The 24,806-nt window shown below is 38.6% G+C and overlaps 3 protein-coding genes and 1 long non-coding RNA gene across 9 annotated transcripts; 2 read left to right on the top strand and 2 right to left on the bottom strand.

Moving 5' to 3' along the window:
- The first annotated feature begins 578 nt into the window (after positions 1–578).
- On the top strand, positions 579–3,626 carry LOC113683661 (GDP-fucose protein O-fucosyltransferase 4). 3 transcript variants are annotated; one of them, XM_089202190.1, is made up of 2 exons: positions 579–743; positions 1,794–3,626. In XM_089202190.1, exon 2 carries the CDS (start codon positions 1,825–1,827, stop codon positions 2,998–3,000), a length of 1,176 nt encoding a protein of 391 aa, XP_089058316.1. In that variant the 5' UTR covers positions 579–743; positions 1,794–1,824; the 3' UTR covers positions 3,001–3,626. The 3 variants fall into 3 exon arrangements, with proteins under 3 accessions (XP_089058316.1, XP_089058317.1, XP_027056726.2); XM_089202191.1 differs by lacking the exon at positions 579–743 and adding an exon at positions 1,174–1,274; XM_027200925.2 differs by lacking the exon at positions 579–743 and adding an exon at positions 1,336–1,510.
- Positions 3,627–4,515: 889 nt separating this feature from the next.
- LOC113683663 (b(0,+)-type amino acid transporter 1) lies at positions 4,516–22,950 on the bottom strand. 4 transcript variants are annotated; one of them, XM_027200927.2, is made up of 13 exons: positions 22,895–22,947; positions 18,183–18,265; positions 13,608–13,649; positions 12,809–13,392; positions 11,087–11,212; positions 10,630–10,729; positions 10,465–10,509; positions 9,605–9,728; positions 9,101–9,204; positions 8,707–8,803; positions 8,146–8,301; positions 7,355–7,532; positions 4,516–6,628 (listed from the first exon to the last, which is right to left on the bottom strand). In XM_027200927.2, the coding sequence occupies exons 4-13, from the start codon at positions 13,323–13,325 to the stop codon at positions 6,540–6,542; spliced, it is 1,536 nt and encodes a 511-aa protein (XP_027056728.2). In that variant the 5' UTR covers positions 13,326–13,392; positions 13,608–13,649; positions 18,183–18,265; positions 22,895–22,947; the 3' UTR covers positions 4,516–6,539. The 4 variants fall into 4 exon arrangements, with proteins under 4 accessions (XP_027056728.2, XP_027056729.2, XP_027056731.2 ...); XM_027200928.2 differs by lacking the exon at positions 13,608–13,649 and having other exon boundaries at positions 22,895–22,950; XM_089202188.1 differs by lacking the exons at positions 18,183–18,265; positions 22,895–22,947 and having other exon boundaries at positions 6,241–6,384; positions 6,505–6,628; positions 13,608–13,741.
- Positions 12,502–13,426, top strand: LOC149047867 (uncharacterized). The gene is made up of 2 exons (XR_016185387.1): positions 12,502–12,627; positions 12,784–13,426. It is a non-coding gene; the product is annotated as an uncharacterized LOC149047867 (long non-coding RNA).
- On the bottom strand, positions 17,617–21,521 carry LOC113683662 (uncharacterized). The gene is made up of 2 exons (XM_027200926.2): positions 18,183–21,521; positions 17,617–17,719 (listed from the first exon to the last, which is right to left on the bottom strand). The coding sequence occupies exon 1, from the start codon at positions 21,059–21,061 to the stop codon at positions 19,463–19,465; it is 1,599 nt and encodes a 532-aa protein (XP_027056727.2). The 5' UTR covers positions 21,062–21,521; the 3' UTR covers positions 17,617–17,719; positions 18,183–19,462.
- Positions 22,951–24,806: the final 1,856 nt, after the last annotated feature.

Raw genomic sequence — 24,806 nt, 5'->3', positions numbered from 1 at the left:
CTAGTGACACTGCTGATGAGAAGGAACCAGCGACTAGTTTTGCTGTTATTCCTTACATTCCTTTTGGCCGCGAGGTTCTTCCTTTTGCCGCGAGTCTTTTTCTTTGGCCGCGAGGTTATTTCTTTTGCCGCGAAGTTATTTCTTTTGCCGTGACAGTTGTGGGCCACAGTAAATAATGCTTTTCGCGCTCGCTGATTGGCTAGTTTGGAAATGAATACCAAGTACGTAATTACCTCCGAACGGCCGAAGGGACAAAAATTGCACGTCAACATGATTTGAAAATAATCGCCACCTTTGAATAAATGCGTCCGTTAAAAAAAAAAAAAAGTATCGTAAACGCCAAAAATTAAATCAATGTCGTGACGTTTATTCTATAAATTCATTATGCATCTTCGTGTAATTACATAAATGACCAAAAAGACTTAACCATAAACTTAACCATTTTCTACGGTGTTTTACAAGGATCTCCAGCCCTGAGAAAAGCCGTAACTGTACGAAATGTAAAATTCCGATCATTTCTTTACGAATGTTTAATGTCGCCAATCAGCTTCTGACACGTCACCCGCCTTTCTCGCCGCGCCGTTCTAATGAATGAAGTGCAAACCATTCACCATTTTCGATCCAAGTCGAGATTTTCTCGAATTATGGCTACCAACAACACTGAAAGATTCCGAGCGCTCACAGACCGTGACGTTGGAAATTTTGTAAAAGCGAAAGATGACCAGGACACGCAAAAAAAGGTGGTAAGTTGCTAAAGAAACTGTGGTGCTGCGTCGGTGGGAGAGTATAACAAGTTAATTTGGTATCATCAACTGAGTCGATAACGCAAATCGGCCACCGTAAAGAGTTTCAAAGCTGACGTTTCGAGCGTTTGCCCTTCGTCATTCGCTCTGCCAAAAGGCTGACCCTGGACGCTCGAACTGCCGTCGGCTTGGAAACTCTTAAAGGTGGTCAAAAGGTCACTTTCGATATATTGAGATTCTAACATGGCTCTGAGGCTAAGGAGAATAAAACAAAAGGAACTAATTATTCATCCCTCAACCTCGTTGTGATTTCTTTTGTTTTACTCCCCAAGCCTTCCGGAGCCTAGTTTGAATTTTCATATATCGAAAATGGCCGTCTTGTTTACGTTATCAACTCACCAAATTACCACGAAACTGACGATAAGATAAACTGAAAGTGACTTAGTTTTGGCGATGGCATTTCTCGCAGCTGAGAACAAAAATCGACAGCCGAAATATTTGCCACTAGAAGATTTGAATGTCGGTACGGAAGTAAGTTTGAACAAAGTCTGTTTATTTAATAAACAAATTACTGGTACTTGCTTTCACGGGTATTTGATTTTTCGTTTTTTCCAATTGTATAAAGAACGCGAAATTAAGTTTTAACACGTAAATTTAGTCCCTATAGAAAAAGTCAAATCACAGAAAAAAAAATTATCGGCAAGTAATAACAACAACACTTACAGGATGTGTAACGAAAATACGCGAAGTATTAACTGGTCTTACTGGTAAGTTCTATATTGTATCTTCTGTGGTAAAATTGAATCGCCAGATTCGTACAAATTCCTTTTCTTTCGTGCAGTCGTCAAAAGTTAAGCCATTTTGAGAAAAAAAATGAAGTTGAGAACCTTGAATCGCGAGATTTCATGCCTTTTTTTTTTATTTTTTTCGCCATTGTAATTGCGGAAAAAGAACCCCGCAAGATACCAGTTGCTTGTAGATATGGAATTTTTCTTTGAGTGAACAACATCAAATGCTATTGCCTAATCTTAAACACGTTTTGCTCGACAGGTGAATCCTGAAAAATACATCAGCACTTAGAATGTTAAAGAACACACGTGCTTTAAAGCCTGTGTTTCTTCCCGTTTGTATGGTATTCATTCTGTTCTATCACATCGATAAAAACTATTTTTCACAAAGAGATCATTTCAGTTGTAAGAAGAGCCCCAATCAAACCGATCGGTGGCTAATCGTGTTCTGGTCAACCATTTTCGGAAAACAGCCAGGTATTGAGCTTAAATGGAATAAAAGTGACTGCCCTGTGGCCTGTCAGGTCACATCTGACCATTCTCGAGCTTGTGATGCAGACGGCTTTGTAGTCCATGCCAGGGATTCGCACATGATACCTCCAACGGAATCTGTTCCATGGATCCTTTACACACAAGAAAATCCGATATACACTTCCGTAATGAACGACGCCAAGTTTATGTCCAGATTTAAACTGTTAGTAAGTTACCGTTTAGATTACGATTTTCCTTGGCCATCCTTTCATATGCCAAACGCAACTCCACCTCTTAGGTTTAAGGAAAAGACTAAACTAATAATGGCTGCATTCTCGAACTGTGAGCCCGTGCGAACTGAATACATGACACAATTGATGAAGTTTGTGCAGGTCGATTCTTATGGAGATTGTCTCAGGAACAAACATGGTCTTGTGGAACGCTATGGATCTAGAAACGGATCAAACTTCTTAGAACTGAAAACTGAATTAGCCAAGCAGTACAAGTTTACTCTGGTATTTTTTAACCAGGACTGTGATTATTTTGTCGATGCACAACTGAATCATGCTTTGAATGCAGGTTCAATTCCCGTTGTGATGAGTACAGATAAACTTGACGAGTTCCTGCCCGGCAATCTACGACATTCCGTCATTAAAGTCCGTGATTTCAGGACTCCGAAAGATCTTTCTGATTATCTGAAGTACCTCAGCAGAAATGAGACTGAGTATAACAAGTATTTGTCATGGAAATTGGAGGGAATAGAAAATATCACTGGAACCGCTATTGAAAACGTTTGGAAGCCAAAGTATCCGCTTTATTGCCAGATCTGTGTGGCACTTTCACAAGGACGAATACACGAGAAGGGACTGGAGCCAATACCTTGTAAGGCAAGGGCTTACGAAGATTGGGGAATAACACCTAGCAGCCGCACAACCCTCGTCATGAAAAATGTAATGTTACTTTACCTATTATCATTATTAACACCAATCCTGATATAATTTGTTAAGGGTGGTTAAGAAGAGCGAAAGGCATGTAACCAAAATGTTAATTTGCTGGAGAAAACTCTCATACCTTGATATCATGATTTGAAAGTAATCGTCTCTGATCTTTCACAGAAACAGACTACATCGGTTACTTTTGTCATCGTGATAAAACTCGTAGATTGGATTTAGTATAGGTAATTTCATAAGGCCGAGTAACATAAGATTTCTTATCACGCGTGTTTTAGAAGTTACGGAAATTACCAATTTCTGCAACTTAAGAAAACACAAGTGATATCAATCCTTAACCTTAATTATGGGGAAACATGCTTGTCTATGATAGAAATGACAAAGTTATCTTTTACTGAGAAGTTAAAAAACGCATGCTGTTACTTTATTTCGTGGGAAGCCATTTCAGTGTTCGGTTAGTGTCAATGAACTGTAAAACGCACGAATCAGCTGATTTAAATTCTAATTTTGGACAACAACGCCAAAGCAATGAAACCAGCCCCGCTAAAAAACATTCGCCATTCATAAGATTATAGTACTTTTGTTTTAATACTTAAAATTTAATTTCTTATTTTTCAAGTTATTTTGCCCGGAGCAAGCACCAGAATTAATAAAGAAACACCTTCTATCTCAGCCAATCAGCATTTAGTTATTTGCCCCTTGTGGCATAACCGCAGAAAAAAGCCTCTGTGACTCTGTGTGCTTGTTTTTTGTCTCACATACATCTTCAGTAACCTGCTTGAGTTATGTGATCTGTCTACAAAACCATTTTGAAAAGACTGACCTAAAAAAATATTTGTGGTTTCCCGCAGGTCATCAGTTATCGACTAGGGGCGTTATATGGACAATAGTCAACGGCACGACGATAGGAAAAAAATCAAACATTGTCAGGGAGGCAGGGGATAACGTGTTTATCTACCTTTAATGCATAAATTAATTGTCTACCTGATTATCATGGAACGTGTGAGTGAATTTTAGGCCCATACCTAAACTGTAAAATGTTCGTGAGACTGTTACGTCACTATAAGCGGCTAGGTTATTAAGAAATCAAAATGGCGGCGTCAAGCACTTTGAAGAAGTCATTTTCGAACAGTTAGATTCTTAAGAATTTGAAAACGCAGCATCACGCATACTTTCATCGGCAGATCTAAAGATTGTGTGGTTTCTGAAACAGTACTTCTCCACGACAAGAAAACTCATCACCTGTGACCCCTAACCTTAACCAAAATGATACACTTATCCAGTGACATGTGGGTTGGGTCCTTGGCAAAAGTAAAACAACCATGTGGAATTCAAACGTCACGGAATGCGAACCAGAGATATCAAAACAGTTCCTCTTTTATTTTAATTCATAAGCTATTTCGATTCATCTTCTCACTATGCTCTTAGAATGTGCTTCTGACTTCAACCCATTTTACACGGGCACGAAAAACCCTCGTCATAAACGATGACAGAAAGATTTTCGAACTGACGTTTGTTCAAAGACGGGAACGATTCAGGAATATATCATGATGGAGACAAAAAGCACGTCAATTTCTGTTTAATCAGCCGCTATCAAGTTCACAGAATCAAGTTACATAGAAGTCTTCGTTACTTATCTAAGTTTTTTCATACACAACACTAAACACAGAACTTTAACTACTAAAATTACGATCAACAAGTCAAACCCAAAGCCTTTAGCAAAGGTTACAGGCCCACGATTTAATTATCAATATTTTTTCTTTAAGCTGCCACGTCACTGTTTGCACATCTTGAAAGATTTAGGCTACATAATCAATCCCTTTCAATATTGCTAATTCTTTACCAGCCCTTTTCCAGATTGGTTAATTTTTCAATCAAACTGCTTTTCTCTCTTACCAAAACAATTTTCTGTGGCTTCCTTTGCCATTGACACTGATTTTCAAGGTTGCAGCGAACGACATGCAAAATTTCGTGACCTCGCGCTTTCTAAGTTACATCTTAGGAGCTAAGAGTATTAAAAATGCGGGTAGTATTCTGCTAACGTGAAAGCGTAGATACGTATCACGTTAAGTAAGAGTTTGCCATTGCCGAGTGGGAATCAACTCGAGACGACTCTATCCGATCCACCCCGGCTTGTTACGAGGTGAGAAGATCCAGCCTGACTCGGCATACTTGACCTAATACGATTCAACCTAACAATTTTCTGAGAGCTCAACACATAGAACCTACAACAATTATAATCTAGTTAAAATATTTCACAACGACTGTCAACTTTCAAGACTTTAAATGCAAAGACATACTGGTATCTTTACAATAACTATTCAATGATAACCGCGAACAAACTATATCAATAAATATTACACACATCCTAAACAATTTAACAAGCCTTCGTCTGGCCTTCCAACAACTTCTTTTTATCGCAAACCCCTTTTAAGTTGCTTTCTGCCAATAAGTTAGAGCGAAATAACATTAACTTCCTTTTCGCCTTAAAAATCCTTCATAAGACCTGGCTCTTTTATCTTAAACATAAATCCTATCTTTTCCTACTAAATGGTCTAGAATTGACTCGATTTCTCTTCGTGTACGCACGTAACAACTAGATATAATTAGAATATTAACAAGTCACCACTAATCATCTGCCGTAATTAGCTAATTAGCATAGACTCATCTCAGGCTAACATAAAAAATTCGAGATCATCCAATAAACTGCTCGGCCTAAAGACAAATATATAAGGAAAGAGTAAACTTCACTCTTCTAATCTTCCGCAGCATTTCAACACTTTCTAACACAGTGGACACAAATAAAACAGAAATTTCCTGTTTAAGTCTACAATTACAAACTAGAACAATCAAATAATTTCTAAAGAAATTTGAAAAATAATCTCAATGAATTCTCTTCGTAAAATCCTCCCATCCCTGCAGTACTTAAAATCATCACACCTCACTACAATTACAAAACTAGAATCGAGGAAAAAAACTATTAAGACGTGCAAGTCACTGTCACGGTCGTTATCAACTACAAAACCGTACGTAAAATAATCAATTTGTATATATTGTAGGTGAATTTCCACATTTTGTTGAGCTAGCTAACCCTTTCAGGTATCATGATTTAAATAAATTAACAAAAGTTGAAAAAAACATAACAATCATAGCTTATCTCACATAACACTGGTCAACAACAACAACAAAACACGTCAGGAGTATACAGTGCATGAGTAATTTCAAATGAATGGGCGCTAGTGGAGTTTTCATCCACAAGATTTCCATGCCATAATTTGGTGTGACCACACAATAAATGCTTTGAGATTCTACTTAAAGTAAATCCTATTTGCTTACTGCAGCAGAAATAAAAAGAAAAATTAAATTACAGAGCCGCAGGAAAATCTTCTAAGCTTTAGAAAGGTTTGGTCAGCATGATGATTTGAATTTCCTGTTTAAGCCTACAATTACAAACTAGAACAATCAAATAATTTCTAAAGAAATTTGAAAAATAATCTCAATGAATTCTCTTCGTAAAATCCTCCCATCCCAGCATGATGATTTGAATTTCATTTCTTAATAAATACATGCAAATGTAAGAAATAAAATCAGTCTTTTAACATGGTTTCCTCTGAATCTTCCTCACTCCCGGGCAAAAAGAAGTTAAACCACTTCTGCACGTTGTAAGTGAAACGTCCTAACAAGAGAAACAAAGTTATTAGCAACGAGAACAAAATGCTTAATACACTCTTGTTAAATTCTGTGAGTTGAACTCGTAAATCAAACTAACTAATATATCAAATTGAGAGAAATATTGATCAGTTCATTTTCACTACAACCCTTGCGACAGTAATCTTAGGTTGAATTTTCCCTCCTCACGTCAATTTCGTCTTCATTTCTTTCCAAAATAATTGAACTGAATTAACAAGCAACTGACTTGAAATAAGAGGGGTAAGTTTCTAAAGAAACTGCGGTGCTACGTCGGTGGGAGAGCGTTAGCCTTTCGTCAAAGCGATGAAGGTTGAATTTTCCCTCCTTACGTCAATCTGGTCTTCATTTCTTTCCAAATCAGGGGGGCAAGTTTCTAAAGACACTGCGGTGCTACGTCGGTGGGAGAGCGTTAACCTTTCGTCGGAGCGATGACGAAACGCTAACGCTCGAAACGTCAGCTTTTGAACTCTTTACGGTGGCCAACTTACGTTATTAACTCAGTTGATAAAATTAAATTACCCTAAGTCAACTTTTGCATTATTAAATATAACTTTGGGCAGGAACACACTTATTTCCAACTGAGCTGATTGTCACGTCTTTCGCAGCAAACAATGCATATGGTCGGTTGAGATTAGTTCACTAATGTAATGAAAATTGCAATTTCGTCAGTCGACTAATGTCTCAAAATACATTTTGAACTCTGGACACTAACCACAGCATCCGTCGCATGCATCCTTTGTTTTGCTCCAATAACAACAGAAGAAATAGACAGGTATGCCGAGAGCGATGAAGATCAGGGCCATAGCAGACTCCTTAGGTTCCTGCCAGAATGGAGTGATCAGCAGATAAAGGGCTGCCAGGTCAGCAACGATAGGCACAATCAGCCAGACCTGTTCCAAAGAAAAGTGTGAGGTTTGGCAGATAAAAGGCTAAGGCAGTTATGGTCAATACAGGGTTCATTTGTAAAAAAGAAAAAAAAAATCACCTTTGTTGAGTGCAGCTAAATATTACTATTTTGCATTGTTTATGAGGCACAAAAAAATTGCCCTTTATTCTTTAGCTCCTCAAGAAACAAGAATTAAATTTTCCTTACAATATCACCCCTGAATCAAACACCAATGTCACAGGAATCAAGGAGATAATCACTGGCTAGAGAAGCCCTTTATTGTTAAACAAATTCTCCTTGTCAGAACCTTAAGAAATCCACCGAGAACAGTATGGAGAATATGCATACTAATGATAGGTGTAAAGGGTTAACTGGAATGAAGCCTTGAAACAATGATTTATGAGGATTTAGACCGAAGTAAAATAATACATGCCAAGGCCAAAGAAAGCTCATGATGGAGAAAATGACCACAGATTCTGAATGAAAACTTTTTTTGTCTAAAATGTACATGTATTACTTCCAAGTCCATGCTTTGCGAGACCATTCAAAACTGTCAGAACCAAGTAAAAAATGGCTACTATTTCAAACATCAATACCATCTAAACTAATCAAAGTACCTTGTATGGTCTCTTAGCATCTGGACGTTTCCACCTAAGGTACATCAGAGCTGTGATGACTGCAAAGTATGAGAGCCATGCAGCAAAGCTGAAGTAGTTGACGAGTGTGCTGAATTCACTGGAGTCAGGAATCAACATGATCATGGCAATGACATGCTACAATTCAATAAAAAGAAAATACAAATTAAATGGAGGTTTTAACATATTTTGGGGTGATACTATTAGCTTTATACAAGGGGGTGCTTTTTCCAGCCAAGGACATTAGTGTTAAGGTGAGTAAATGGGTATCAAAACTGATTGGTTATATCACCTTTAGAAAGAGTGGATAGTTTAGTTGCTCAATTTTTGAGCCCGTGGTTTTTCTATTTTGTGCCCTTTTTAACAACATCTAACTCATCATAAAATACTTAAAGCAACTCTTCTTCTGGAGAAGTGCAATAAAGGAAACATGCCTCTCAGTTGGGAGTCCCTTTTACTCACAACTATGGCCGAAATGTCATGCAAACTTTGTTGGGGCAACACCTCTCAATTCTAGGGTGCATGCATGTTTATAAAACTTACCAAGAAAATGATGGAAGGCATAGGAGTATGACAAGTCTTGTGAACCATGGCAAGTATTTTAGGCATGTGACCATTGCGAGCTGACACAAACACCAACCTATGGACACAGCAGACAATCAGTGAGCAAAATGTACTACATGATGGCGATTAATTAATTATAAGGTTCAAATTTTGCATTAATTAAATTCTGCCCTTCTCCCCCTGCCAGCAACCTCCCCAGCATTTCAACTTTTGAAGTGTTCAAATGCTGGATTAACATTTTTTTATCAATTCCTTGCACAGGGCAATAGGCAGCATATAGGTGTTACTGTTTGCTTGAGTGAAATTTTTTTACAGTAGCATTGACTTCTAGCATACACTTGCAAAAACTGAAAAAAATGGCCATTTGACTTACCTTGCACCACTGAAAGCCAGTCCATTCACACAACCAAAGGTGGAGCATGCAACAAAGATTGGAATCAACCAAGCAACAGGTCCCATCTTCTCCTCTCCAACAACCTGCACATTGAACCAACATGTTGTTTAACCCAATCTAACATTCTGTAAATGGCTACAATCCTTCCTTCAAGGCCTTATGCCCTACAAACCTAAACCTTTGCAGTTGTCCACCAGCCTGAGTCTAATAAAAACTAGGTGTTGGCTAAAAACCAGTCACAAGCAAGTTACATTGTATTGTAGTTTCTCTTGAAGAAATTTTGGAAAGATGAAAAAAAGCAATAATTCAACTTTTGTTGATCAACCAAGAAAGATATGGACAAGTGCATTTTTATGAAACAAATAACTTTTTTTCTTACTGTGAAAACTGCCTTGTTTTTACTTCCAACCCAACAAAACTGCTACATGCATTTGTTCAAAATGAACAACAAGTCTCTTGGACATTATTGTGTGTAATACTCACCATAGCCACAGCTCCTGAGTTTAAAATGCCGTGTCCTCCAACAACAGCAATGTAGGCAATGTTAGTCAACAAGTAAACAATGGTTACCAGAGGGATTCCAATCATGAGAGCCCTTGGTAAATCCCTGAAGATCACAAAAATAATATTGTTCATGACTGAAACCACTTCAGAGATTCCTTTTATACCATCCTCCTAGAAAATTCGATGATTCACTCCCTTTTAGACTAAAGCTTACCATGTGACGAAACATTTGGTAATCAAACTCAAGAAAAAAATATTACACATATTCCTTTCCATTTGTACGAAAAAAATCCACTGAATAATGCCATGTATAATGCCATTAACTAACTCTTCAATACAGGCCAGGAGGAAAATACAAACAAACCATTGAGACTCAGTAAAGGGTGACCATGACCTCTTAATACAAGTGACCACTTGATAGAGGCAAAAATTACAGTGACTAAGGGAGAAAAATTTTGGACTTTGAAAACTGACCACTTAATACAGGGTAATCATTAGTATGATGCTGCCTACTACAGGTTCAACTGTATTCTATTTCAATAAATATACAGGAAGATGCAATGACTTAAAGGTTAGTGTACCGAACTCTGAGTCAAGAGGTCTGGGTTCTGCCTCTCTCCACCCAGGAGTATAGATGGGTACTGGTAAACAGTCTAAAGAACCTGATCAAATGCAGGGCGGTACCCTCTGATGGACAAACAACCCTACCCAGGGTAATCCTAGTTACTTCATGCCATGAAAACCTGGGCAAGCTGCTTGGCTTGACTGCTCACTTTACGTTGATACTGTACATGTAACTTAAGCAAGATTAGCTGCAAAAAAAGAATGGCTTTCTTTACCTAGCTGGGTTCTTCATCTCTTCAGTGACAAAATTTAAGCTATTCCTGCAGAATAGAGGAAATTGAAACCAATCAAAAAACAAGTTCAACAAAAACATGACAATCAGTTAGAGTATTTCCATGGTAAAAATGCCCACACAAAGAAAGTTCCACACAAAAACATACCATCCATCATAAGCCCAGAGGCCTGAATAGAAAGCCAATCCAATATTTGCCAAGTTTGAAGTAGTTCCATCAAAAGATCCCTTAAAGTTTTGAAGATTACCTATAGAGAAATCATGTCATCAGTTCCTGTGTGGTCCTCAATCTCATACAAAAAATATAAAACAGAAAAAAAAGACATTTCAACTCAAGTTGCTTGGAATAAAATCAAGAAGCTAAACTGTTTGTAGTTAAGGTGACTAAGAGTGACTAGCATCTAATTTTGTTTTCTCTCTATAATAACACCTGAAAAAAAACATTACAGTCATGAGAATCAAGGAAATGATCACCAACTAAAGAAGCTCTTGATTGTTCAACAAATTCTCCTTGTCAGCACCTTACAAAATGTGTAAAGAACAGTAAAGAGAATATGCATACTGATGTTAGGGTGTAAAAAGGTTTGATACAAAATTATTCTTACCTGATCCAACTTCAATGAGGCCAATCACAATCAGAATTGCAAGAGCAATAAGTTTTCCAAAAGTGAAGGAATCCTGAATGCGTGTGGCCCATTTAACACTTGCACAATTTATAAACATAGTCAGAGCTAAAACAAAGATAATGAGGAAGATTAGAGTTTTTTCTTTGTAAATGCTGATGTTTATCTAAGAACAATGATATTGCCATAACAAGTTGGCCTCTCAGACTGCACACAAAACTCTTAAAATTGTTTTGATGCAATTAACTTTTTTTGTACTTGCATAGGCACTATTTCAGCTTGAAATGATGCTTGCAGCTCTGTTTATGATTTTTAATTCAACTAATATGCTTTTTCAAAGGAGAAAAGGGTTTGATAAGAATATCATAAGAACTTCAAGAGAAAAACAAATCAGAGCAACTACATCTAGCAAATTAAGGTCTTTCGAAATAACTGGATCCGTCTGTAAACAGCAAGGAATATTGCAGTTTTTGCCCTAAATTTCATTCAGCTCTTCAATTAATACAATTTCTTTAATAATGAAAACTATAACAAAATTCTTGAATGTGATTGGTTATCACCAGCTCAAGTTGAGCACCAAAAGGACAGTGTACACATCATGCTTGTAATTGGACAGTGTAATAGGACAGTTAAAGAGACAGTTAACATTTCATGCCTAAGTGGACACAAGTGTTTTTTTTTCTTTTTTGATACGAAACTGTATTACCGCTGTCTAGCTTCTTTCTCAAATTATGTCATAGTTTTGATTTATTGGTAACAGGACCTTGTGTTGTCCAATTCTGTCTGTAGCAATACTTGTGATTGACAAATCGGACTCCCGCTTTGCAGTTGTATGATTTTGTTAACCACTCATGTGAATACAGACCACATTGGACTCCACATGGTCCTATTGCCATGATCAAAAGAATTCTTCCTGCTGCTGGAGCGAAAGAACAGTAGCTTCATATTACTGAATAATTTTCCTTATGCATCACTGCTCTCATTCAGATGTTGATGGTTTTAGACACTAGTCTTGTGCGTGTAGTAAAAACTTAAAACAAAGGCATTATCTGACAGCTTTTATGTTTTGGTTTGTTATAGTATTGTTCTATTCATTGAAAAATACATCTGACCACAATTTCATCTCTGACGTGAGAGGAAAATTAAAATGTCTTGATATTTGGCAGAAACAATAGCCATGACCACTCAACCTTTAAAAAATTACCTTTAAGCACTGCACTTCAAAATCATCTCAATTATATTACCCCTTCTTCTCTCAATACAAGCGTTGACCCACCTAATAAAAATTCTACTGGAGGTCGGGCTATTATCCACCCACATAAAAGAACATTTAATACCCCCTGACAAAACGTTTTCAAATGCAAATTAGGCAGATGAGGCCACGTTTCGAAGCTGATGCAATAACACGCTAAAAAAATTCAGCTCTTCGGTGTAAACAAAAAACCACGAGGCACATTAAAGAAACATATAAGACCATGATGGACGATATGGTCCTAGTGCAGTAAAGCCCAGGATTACGAAAAGTAACTAATTTTAAACTCCAGAAGATTTCGATTAGAAATGATGTCTAATGTATGCACATCGCAATCGCACTAGCACAATAAGAAAAACTTACATTAAAGAGCAGAGGTTACGTTTTATCGCAATTAACTAACGATCAACGTTTTTTTTTTTTTAAGGTAGCCCTGAGGACATGATACTCACCCAAACATGTTGCTGCTAAGATCTTTCTGACAGGAATCGGACTGATTTCGCAGTCGGGGAAGAAGGGCTGACTAACATAACGTGCAAAGGTTAGGGCCACGACACTGAGTGAAGATGGGCGAATGATCAAAGCGAGCGTCCAACTATAAAGAAATGCTGGTAGAGGACCAAAGGCTTCGTAGAGATAAGAATACTCAGCACCGGATTTAGGGATCATGGTACCCATTTCACAGTAGCAGAGGGAGCCAAGGAGAGCGAGAATACCACATCCTGCCCAGACGACCAAACTCATTCCGACTGATTCAGTCCATCTGAGGACACCTTTGGGTGAGATGAAAATTCCGGAGCCGATAATCACACCAACAACAAGAGCAATGCCATTTAGAAGGGTGACTTCCTTTTTAAGGCCAACTTGTCCATTGACTTCAACAGCTGGGAGAGCATCTCCATTCGTTTCTTTGTCATGATCGCTGGTTAGCGGCTGAGCAGCGGCCGCTTCATCTTCCTTCGATGCCATTTGTACGACTTAACTTGTGAGCTTATAAAGAGACTGAGCTTTTACACGGCTGTGCTTTGTTAGATTCCTAAGGAATGATAATAAAACCTTACATCAGCTGGGTCAATCTATGAATCCTGAAAAGAATCGGGTTTCCACGTGTCTTACTCGAAAACGAAAAATTTCATTCAAAAAGGCAGTTTGATCGAAATCGGGACAGAAGTATATAAAGAATTGAAACAAATGAGAACTCTTCAATTCCTGTTCGTTCATTGCATCAGAACAGCTAGCACTGGAACTTACCAGACAAGAAATTTGATATCAGAACCTCCTCAATCCTCCTTCCTAGACAAAAACACCGCCAAACAAACTTTTAGTTACCTCTTGGCGGGAAACACTTTTACGATCACTAGGACGTTAAATATTCATTAACGGCAGGAAATGCTTATCTATGATTGGTCTAAACGTCGACCTTTGTGGTGCCCTTTGAACACTTTTGGAGAATGTAAATAGATACATATGGTTGCCACGTGAACAACCTGTCTTCGTTAGTGTAAAATCTATGAAATTTTTTCCACATGTTTCTGAAAAATAGGGAAAAATTTAAACTCTGACTTAATTGATGTGAAATTCTCACATGATGTCGGATGTTTGGTGGGACAGAGAAAATTCTCTATATCTCCAGATATGATATTCAATCGGAAGTGTCAAATTTTTTACTTTTCAACACTTAAAAAAATTCACGGTTTTTGCAACCCAAACATTGCATCATGTTTCCGAAGAAACGAGCCATGATAGCAAAAACCCTAAGGGGGGCGATAGACAAACTCTCGAAACCGGGACGAAGTTCTAGATAATACAAAATGTCTCTTGTATTGTTGAACTAGTTGTGGAGGGTCTATGCTCTCTAAATATCGAAGACAACTTGTGAAAAAACCTCTTGAAAACAAATGACAAGACGTTAGCCAGGTGTTACAGAAATGTTTAGGATTTTTGGGAATCACGCGATAAATGAACAGCCGATGTACTCAAGTATCTTGAGAAGAATCAGTGATAATTTATTTCGGAAAAAAATTCTTTTTCGTTCGATATGGCTCAGTTCATGTTCTCGATTTTTCACGGTTGGCCGTCTTCATGGTTTTCACGGTTGGCCGTGTTTGTCATCAAAGTATATGGAAAAAGTAGTTTGAGTCTCTAAGTAAACTAAATAATCATTAAGCATAAGAGCTAAAAGGGAAAATAGATTGTATAAAGGTAGTAAACAGTGCACACCGATCAGATCCTATAAAAAAATGAAATTCATCTTACAGTCCACCTATAACATTTCGGCACGAATTTCTCCTGCCCGTGTGATGGAGGGCGTAGAGGGTCGATGTTATGTTGACCACACCTATACTCAAGGGTGGTCAGCTGACTTTGGAGGCGCAGTTCACTTTGACCGCACCCATGAGAGTTCGCCTTGTCATGAGCATCACGAGGTTACATCAAACGCACCACACCTAAATTACTGGGAGTGACTATTCACCTGTAACTTCACAGCTTGGTTCTTACACCAGCAGAGAATGGTTTTTTACTGGTTGAATTTCCCTTCTTGTGTCAAATGATGTCTGTTTAATTTATTATTTTTGGCCTGGTTGTACTCTTTTTGGGAACGAAAACGAAACTATTACCGTCGGTTCAAATGGGCTCCTGGTTTGCGATTTTGGACTAAAAACTCCTTGGCGACCACAGATAAACTTACAAACTAAAATAAGATAAGTGCTGAAATATTAAGATATTCTTTGGGAAACCAAATAACCAAAAAAGACGCGGATCAGTCTGCGATGCGAAGAAACCATTTTGGTAAAGAGGAAAGGAAAAGAATAGATTAAAATCTGCCTCGCTGCCATGATGAGGCTTCGGTGCTCAGTTTCTAGTAGCTTTCTTAATTACTGGGTCTGGGAGGCCTCACTCGAACCTAAACATTACCATTAAAATGCTACAGAAGTAAAACGCGTAAGGAGGCGAGAAGAATTTAAAATTTTGTTAAGGCGGGAGGTTACATCCCGATCACCGAGCTGAACTTGCCACTTATGCGGGAAATTTCGGCCCGTTTCTTTCCAGTTCCAGGTTAAACAAGCCACGACTCTCAATGTTCGTCTTGCAAGCGAGGTTAAGTTTCCAGACGAAAAATTTACCAGCCCGGTTGTTGGAATTTCGGTCATGACAACCATGACCTTAGTAATCAGGCCACGAAGGACTTAGAAAAATTAAGGACGGAGCAAAATTTCGAGTATTAAACCATACGAGTCGATGAGGCGAGTAAAATAATGTCCTGAATTAGGGTTATTGCAAGAAACAAAATAAAGCACTATTCGGGAGGCTGTACTTACAAGCGCACTGGCTGAAAATGCTGTGGAACTTTTGTAAAGTAGAGATCAAACGACGAGGAAGAAACTTCAGTGGCTGCCTGTTAGCGCACCTTTGTTTGTAATGATGCTCACATGTACTAATGAACCGACCTCGATGTCACATGAAAATGGCCTGAGGAGGATTTTTCGGCAGGGGGGGAGGGCACATTATTATGAATAACGATTATTATTGATAAAGAGAAGATATCAAATGTGCCTCATAAACCCGAAAAGTTTCGAGGCCGAAACGTTTTCGATTTTGTTTCGAGTTTCGGAGAGCATGCGAAATAAACTTGTCAACACCAGAGAAGGCTTACAAAAAAGTTTCTTTTCGCATCCTTGGCAGATCATCAGAGAAAGAGATAAAAAGAACAAAAGTTTTATTTAGACTACAGAATTTCTTCTTTCAGGAGTTTTTCGGTGAAAAAAAATTAAACTAATGTCACAGCTTTTGGACATGACAACATCATGGAAGGAAAACTTGCTGACTAAAACTTGTCAGATAACAAATTCCCTGTTTCTATTCAGCGGGAAAATTTACTTATGTTTATATACTAGGTGTGAAAAAGAGCGATGGTTGGTCAAATATATTACATGGATTGCTTTAACAAGCTAAACTTGCAATGATCACAAGGGCTTCGGTTTAAAAACTTTAAAAATGTATCTCCGTCACGCCTTTCACCTGTAATGGTTAACGACATGGCGCTGCGTGTATGTGGTAACATTTGTGGTTTCCAACAGTTTTACAGATTAATTGTGTCCTGAAATCGAGGACGAATTGCAGTGAACTGAGATAATATCTGAAGTGTAGCAATTGGTTATAACTACACTGCTAACACCCTTGCGGAATTTAATCACGGGAAGGTGCTGAGTAGAGAGGTCACCGCAATGAAATAACACATTCAAAAAAGGAGTTGCCTCCGCTAAACTCTTTTAATTAAAACTACAATGAAACATTCAGTTTCTCAAAAACTTTGCATTCACAGCAAAATTTTGATATCTTGAAATCCTCATAGAGTCCTTACTCGTAGAGCTATGCGACAAAAAACAATAAAATGTTTTATACTAATTTGCCTAAAGAACAGTAAACCAAGCGAAGTATGCATGGCTAGCTGGACGTGCTCCTGAAAATGTTTATCTCGTCATAAAAACCGCAGTGGATTGTATTTATTTGCTTCTTGCATTTTCGTTTCGTTCTTCTTTTTTTTTTTTAACAGAATCTATCGAGATAAACTAGGTAGAGACACTCGTAATGCAGCAGATAATGCTGTTGTTTTTAACGATGTATACATCGTTCGGAAATATTTGTAGATAAATAATAAAAACTTCTGATTATTTCGCAGGTTATTTTTTAAGATCAGATATCAGATTTTGACGTTTGTGTTGCTTATCCCTGTTAAAGTGAAATCTACTGATTCACCAGTAACTTCAAAGTCAGTTTCTCTTTGTGGATGCTAATATTTTCATTTCGTCTATTCTCTTTAAACATCACGATTTTTCGGCGTCGATTGTTCAACTTTATGCACTCTAAACCAAAGAAATTACCCTTTGTCCATAAAAGCACTTTTACATAAGGCGTTAAAGGTAAAAAGAAAGGAGGAAGCAAATTTAATTTACCGCCCTAGTTGATTGCACTGGGTGTCAAAATGCCACAATTTAAACCGTCCACAATGAAGTGAACTTATTGCTCATTCAAGTAACTCTGGTTTCATTGGATGGTTTCCTTATAATGCATCCGCAGAATATTTAATTGTAAGCGGCATTTGACACAAGGACTTTAGTCCCTTACTTATTCAAATCTGATTCAGGAAACCGCCTTCCCCTTTTTTTTTTTTTTTTTTTGCTATGAGGTTCCAAATGAATTATGTCTTTGTATTTAAATGGACCACACGCGGAGAATAAAATGCAGGGATCAAAACGAAGCCATTTGATTTGGAGTTTAATTCATTTAAATTTTTAATTTTACTGTTTCTTGGTGAGAGCAAATTTTCCTGTAATATTCCGGCCATGATCATGAAGCTGCAGCTGCAAGCAACAAAAGAATCCCTGATGTGCTTCATCCGAAAAACAAGAATCTATTTCAGTTTCGATCTCCTCTAACGCAAAGCTGAAAGGCAACGATATCACACTCTAGCAAAAAAAAACCCAATTTCACTGATCGAATTTTAGACCACAAGAGGTTAAAAAAATATTTTAGTTTTTTCTAAACAAAAAGTGGTAGTACGATCGGAAAGATGAAAAAAATTATCACATTATTTCAATATTGAGTGATATAAACTGAGATAATTCTAAAATCCCAGCCATTTTCCCGCTCCTCGAAAAAAGGATGTAAGAACTTGCAACGGTAATAGAGAAAAAATGATTATCACATACCAAGCAACCTTTCCCCAAGATAAATGCTACCACAATATTTAATTTTTGACTAGACTAGACAACAAAAGAATAATATTGTTGTCTACTTCACCTAAAAAAGAAAACGGCTACTTACCCAAGGTAGAACGCGTCCCCGCCAAATACGAACTTCGGTCGCAGTGCAGAAAGAAGATGGAAATGGACAGCTTCGATTTCACTCTGAAATTGAAATGGAATTTACGTGACCAAAGTCCGAGGAATGATTTTCTTGTTGGATTGTACCCAGGGTCCACGATCGTTGAATAGGTCACGCCTTCATTTGATAAGTTATTCATTCAAGTTGATTTCGTATGGTAAAAACAAACACAGTGGTCAAATTGGGGCATGCGCAGGGGTATCAATTTTTAGGCGCCCGTGCGGAAATTTCCCCGCAAAACAAAAGAAAATACTACTGTCTCGCAAAATAAACCGAAGAAAATTGAAACGTAAAAGGAAATAAGAGTGGAGAGAAGCAAACCTCGAGACCTTTCGAAGACAAAGTTTATTCAAGTACGAGCACCCTATTGAATTATCAATAGCTTTATCAAAAATTTGGTACGTTTCTAAAACAACGTGACTTACTGACTTGCGCTGTTGCCCATAACTCTTATGAGACAACTTGGTTCTGGTAGCCTGAAAGCACGCCACTTAGTCATCACAACGTTCGCACGTGCGCAAACGTTTAAGCGATGTGTTATGCCGGTGTAAATTCTCAGTAGAGCGAGTTCCAGGCCTCGCGCGACCAGAGCTAACAACTAGCACCTTGGAGTATCGAAGGAAAATCTTGGTAAGTTTCTCAAATAATAAAATGGTACTCACGGGTGAACCTCCTAATATTTTTCAACGAAAAATGATTTCGACGCGCGGCGATACCAACTCTGATTGGTTACAAGAAATTCTATTTTACGCGGTCAAACTTATCCGATAATTGCATGTCCATTAATTATTACGAACAATTACATGAACGCATTCTTAAATACCAGATAGAAAACGAATAGACGCCAAACTTTCCCATCGTACAAAGAGTTATAATGACGTGTAATTCTACGGGAGCGTTCACAATATCAATAATTCTTGGAACAACGAACTTTGTGAAAGTTAATGTATATCACAGACATGTAGCGTCGTTGTTTCTTCGACATGACGAATACGACGACATATGTTCACTTGAACAACTTTTAGCGAATGCGTATTTGCTCATAGCTCAGTTTCAGAAATCCAAGCAAAAAATGCAGCTGAAAAATTAGCGATTGTTAACTTATCTGGTCTGAGACAATTAAAAAAAAGGCAGAAATTGAGTATCATGGAATAAACTTCCGAACAATACTGTGAGCTTGAATGTTACTCCAAATCATTACGTGTGTTGATCAAAATATTTCAACTACTTTTTGCTGCCAGTGTTTTTAAGAAGTCATCAACACGATCTTGCAGAGCCTCCACTGTTCCTGAATGTCTCCGATACACACTCGGTGACACTGGAGCAGGATTCAGTGTCGCTTGAGGGTCTTCCATGGCCTTTCGGAGAGGTGAGGAGGGTGACAGAGTATTTAGGTCAATTTGGGTGAAATCTGAGCCTCGACGGCTAGCTAAAGATGACCTGTCGATTGGAAGGAGAAGCCCTCCTGGAGGCATGGAATAACAACTCCTTGCAGATCCAGGCCTGGAGCCACGTCGCCGAGTAAGGTCGTATTCGCCAGGAGGTGATGAAGCCTCCAACTGAATATCTGCCAGTGCACTATCTGCAGATAGTGAAGACAATGACCTAGCGGTGGAGGGACGATTTATGGAAGAAGGTTGTCGTCCTGGACTCAGTGACCGCCGCATCCTGGCGGGAGACCCATTGTTCAATTCTGGCAGCATCTGTTCTGAAGCGGAATCTGTGTGTGATCCCTTTGGCGACGACCTTCCTGATGTAGGACGGAGAGAAGCCGCAACACCAGAGCCTCTCCTTCCGAGTAATGGAGAAAGGGGCTGTTTCAGTCGCGGCGGAAGCGGAGCTTGCTCCGAAATTTTTCCCCTCAGATGAGCTTCGTTTAATTCAAGAGAAATCACATTTTTGGATTTGGTAATTGCAGCAGATCCACGTCTACGAAGATTCGGAGATTGTGAAGAAGAATTACCCACTCCAGCAGAACCTCTTCTCCGCAGTATGGGTGAACTTAATACAGGTCCCTCTGCACTTTCTGCCTCTGCCTTTGATTGCATCAATTCAGCTGTTGCTGATCCACGTCTTTTAGTGGACGCTGGTCGAGTTGGTTCCAACATTTCTCCCTCCGTCCCGTCCATTGTAGATCCACGTCTTCTCACCTCTGCCGAACTTTTCGCTAACTGAATAAGCAGCTTTGGCGAGAGATCTGTGATTTCCGGCGCAGTACGTCGCCGATGAGAACCACGAGTGCTTTGAGAAAACGCGTTCAGCATCTTTTGAGCTTCTGCGTCGTCGATGGCAGGCGGTTCGTCCGCGGGAGCTGGCAAATCACTTAGAGGCGCATCCGAGGATTGACTTGCAACAGATGACCGCCTGCTCTCTGGATCAAAGTCAGAGTCAGTCTCCTTCCTCTCGTTATTGATTAAAATTTCCGGCGCTTCACCTGTAGAACTTCGTTTACTTGACAGACTTAAAACAGACGCCGTCTCGTCTGCATCGTCTTGCTTTGGTGAAATGGGTGCGTAGCTCCCCCTCCGAGATATGCTGGGCGAACGCAACACCCTTCCTTGACCAAAAGTGGCATTTAATGAATCACTAGCAATTTGTTCCTCCATATCTTGCGTGTTTCGTTTTCTCCTCATATCGTATTTCATGTCAAGAGAAGTTTCACATATTTTCACCATAGACTTTCGCTCCGAATATTTGATAGCTTTCATTTTTTTGTCCAGTTCTTTCTCAGCCAACTTCTCATTCTTTAGCATCGTGGTTATCAAACGATTCCCGAGCTTCGACATATTTTTGTCTATCGCTCTACTTTTCCCCGCCATGATGTACAAGTTCTTACGAAACAACTATCTTTAAAGTTATTTCAGGTATACCGGCGCCGACTCCATCAAAAGGAGATAAAACAACTTCGAAAATAACTCTGAATTTTACCCACGTATGCCGATTGATTAAAACCAAACTGAAATTCTAATTTAGCTTATTACAGTTCGTTAGAAGCGTTTAAGTGTTCTTTACGTCTTAGTTTGTCTGCCTAATCAGTGGCTTGCACACCGAGTCTCTTTTGTACCCGCATGCAAATTGTATTCGACTCTTGGTTGGTACATGTTTGAAAATAGCTTAAATACACAATGCAAGTAATCTTGATTGGAGCACATTGGGTTAAAGTGATTGTTTGGTTTGTTTGGTTACCAGGATTTGTAAACAATTGCTGCGAGTAATGAAGACACTACTAATACGCTAAAGAGCTAAATCAAGAATGTCTATAGGCGCTGAAAGCCTTCAATTAACACGAATAGTCCCAAATATAAAGTAAAATATTTCACATGACACTGTCCGGTAGGGTAACTCATGATAACTCGTCAAAGACTTGATTTCGCCGAACACATGATCTTTCGAACATCTACTAGCTAAAAATGTGAAACAAAAGCTTCCGATGAAAAACTTGCTCTTTCCGATGACTGAAACACTTAATGAACCAGAAAACCTGATTCCTTTCGTCAAGGATCTCTTTCTTACAGTACTCAATATTTTCGCAACGGATACAAATTGAGATAAGGTGAGCCTGTGCTTGACAAAATCGCACAAAATCAGAGACACCTTTTACCTCTACCGAGTTTTTATTTTTGCGCTTTGTTTTTTACCTCTCAGCCACAAATCCTCAGGGAATAATTCTATAAACTAAATGATTATTCGAGTACATAATCACTTTGAGACCAACCAACGCAAAAGAGAAAACAATAGAGTGTTACGTTAGACAGTTTAGCGTTTTAGTCACATTACCTTGCTGTCGACCAACAATAGCTTGGTGCAAATGTCTGCAGTCAGTGCATCTTTTCATGTTTAGCCGAAATTTTCAAGTTTGTCTTTCGCAATACATCATATTCATCTTTCCCATCCTGAAATCCTCGTTCCTCGAGGATTTATTATCAGCTCTCTGACTTTTGTATTTACCAACAAAGTCTTATTTCAAGATCCCTTCCATTTAAAAGGAACCCTTCATGACGTTAAAAATGGAGTAAGTGACGTAACTTCTCTAGCTTGGAATGACGTAAAGGTTTCAACAGTCTTAACGATAATCGCCATACAGTAAAGTACAGTAAATAAATTTTTTTGTACTCAGTTACTCTGAATCAAAATATGTTTAATCGGATGTTGCAGGAGTACAACGTGGTATTAAAGTCATTGTAACGGGTAAGACTTTCAATTTTACCCTTACACCCTTACATCAGTATGTATATTCTCCACACTGTTCTCCAGACTTTTCCTAAGACGCTTATAAGGAGAATTTGCTTTACAATCAAGAGCCTCTATAGCTGATGAACATTCTAATGACCTTAATGTTTGATGTTCAGGTAACCCCTACGGTTAAAGGATTAAGGAGCTTAGAAAAAGTTACCCTAGCGAGGTTGAAATAAAGTATGCATTAAAGCCCAAAAGCCGTGAAGAAACTCTTAAAAACCTGTCTTCTAAGTTGGATTATCAGAAACAAGCATTCAAGGAAGTATATTTGCAAAGGTATAGAATTTGTTGAAGATGAAACGATGTTGTCAGACAATCGCTGACTCACCGTTTTTTCTCACAAATTCATAGAAATATTTCAAATATTGCACCAAAGTAAAATAAAAGTAAAAAGGAAACTTTTGCAAAATACCCACCATTTTGATGGACATGAAACGTCCAGAAGCCCATTAACTGCCGTCCAAACCAGTCCACTGATGATTGCCACGTGAACAGAAAGAGCATGGATAGTCCTTGAAAACGGTGCTTCAGTGACAAGAAACAAAAATACGTTGGCAAGCAGAATATGAAGGCAAACATGCATCTGTGATTAATGTAGATTAAGATGACATGAAACATTTTGTGACTCATAGTTGTATCCTCCACACATTAACCTCAACGAAGACAGTAACCAAAAGAAAAACAGTGGGATCATTATCACCTCTTACAGTTACCTTGTGATATAACTTCCTTGTAGTGTATAAGACGTCATCTCACACACTTTCCTTTGCTCAGACCCTCTCTGTCTCCAAATATAGTCCAGAGCGAAACAGCTTGGTCCCTTCAGCATTTTTCACCTGAACGTAGTTAAAGCGCAGTTATTTATACTTGGCAAGTTCATCTCTTTTGAAAAAAAGTGCTCTAGAAATTGAAATTCTTATTGAGAATGAGGCATTGTTTACACGGACGCGGTTTCATTTGTAACCGCATCGGTTTCGATGCGGTTACGCCTTTCGTTTACACGGCGCCGGTCGAGTTCGTTATCAGAACCGGGTCGTTCTGAAAACGCTTTCAAAAGTGGAGCGTTTTCAAAACGATACGTTTTCATTGGCCGTGTAAACGGCGAAACCGCATCGATTTAAAAACGGTTACTTATTTTGGCGCGAAATTGGCTGGCTCGCGAAAGATAAATAAGGTGAACCTCGCACGGAGTACAACGCTTTGTTGCACAATCACAACTTTAATCTGTGGTTTAACTTCGCTTTTTCAGCTTTCTTGTATTTTACTCTCTATAAACCGAGAGGCATATCGTAACAACAAGCAGAGATGTCTTGAAATGTTGACATTTTCGTCGATACGCTCTAGAGTAACGAAGAGAAGTTAAAAGCAAAACAAAGATTCTGGATTCGGCCTGGGAGAACTAGTTTCTGGTGGGACAACTTTTTTGACGGTGGCATGCTTTCAGAAGAATGGAAGGAAAATTTCAGAATGGGCAAAGACAATTTTTATAAGTTATGTGGTGAACTAAGACGGTTCATCGAAAGGAAAATAACGAACATGCGACTTCCGGTCTCGGTAGAAACACTTTTTGGTTTGGCCTAAACGGTTGGATAGGTTTCGTGTAAACACTTCGAAACCGTGTCGTTTCCGATGCGGTTTTGAGGTCATGAAACCGTTTCGATTGGAAGCCGCGTCCGTGTAAACGATGCCTGATAGCGTCAAGGCGGGAGTGTAAGGTATAAGAGTCACGGCATGCACTCGAAGTGTCACGCGATTAGAGACCGTAATCTTTTGATTATTATAAGTAGAAAGAGATCACTATTTGTATGAATAAAATAAGAGAGATGGTCAGTTTTGAGCTCGCTAAAACATTGACAAAGATGTTTTCCCTCTTGTCACTAGCGTGCGACAAAGGAAAAATTTCGAGTCGAAGAGTCGAACGTCAGAACTTTGGATTTTGTTTGCTTAGGGAAGTTGTGTTATCAGAGTCGCTTTGATTTGTTTGAATTGGCAATTTCACGCGGCATATTGAACTTGACCTTTCGTAAACAATTGTGTATCTCTCAATCTTTCTAGAAAAATATCACGTCATTCGAGTTGGCTTAGCGACCGAGCCCTGGTGAAGGTGAAGCGATGTTTAAAAACTTCGCTCAAAATGATTCAAGATATAAGCCAAACTGTCATATCCTCAATAAAACACTGAGAAAGAACCCCTTCTAAAAGACCTCTGTCGATTTAATTCGTCAATTAGACCATAAATTGATACTTTGTCAACATAGAGTAATTAAAAACCTATAAAGAATATGTCTTAGCGGAAGTTATCTGATCCAAGAGATAAAGCGAAAGCAC

This window comes from Pocillopora damicornis, chromosome 3 (assembly GCF_964200805.1).
Source record: "Pocillopora damicornis chromosome 3, jaPocDami1.2, whole genome shotgun sequence".
NCBI lineage: Eukaryota > Metazoa > Cnidaria > Anthozoa > Scleractinia > Pocilloporidae > Pocillopora > Pocillopora damicornis.
The sequence above is the reverse complement of the archived record's forward strand: the minus strand, read 5'-3'. Positions and strand labels throughout refer to the sequence as shown.

Excerpts from the sequence above, each read along its gene's own strand:
- LOC113683662 (XM_027200926.2), bottom strand. The coding sequence starts at position 21,061 with ATGGCGGGGAAAAGTAGAGCGATAGACAAAAATATGTCGAAGCTCGGG.
- LOC113683661 (XM_089202190.1), top strand. The coding sequence starts at position 1,825 with ATGTTAAAGAACACACGTGCTTTAAAGCCTGTGTTTCTTCCCGTTTGT.
- LOC113683663 (XM_027200928.2), bottom strand. The coding sequence starts at position 13,325 with ATGGCATCGAAGGAAGATGAAGCGGCCGCTGCTCAGCCGCTAACCAGC. Across the intron at positions 10,730-11,086 it reads CCTCATTGAAGTTGGATCAG|GTAATCTTCAAAACTTTAAG; the intron begins GTAAGAATAATT and ends ATTTCTCTATAG. Across the intron at positions 6,629-7,354 it reads TGCATGCGACGGATGCTGTG|GACGTTTCACTTACAACGTG; the intron begins GTTAGTGTCCAG and ends TTCTCTTGTTAG.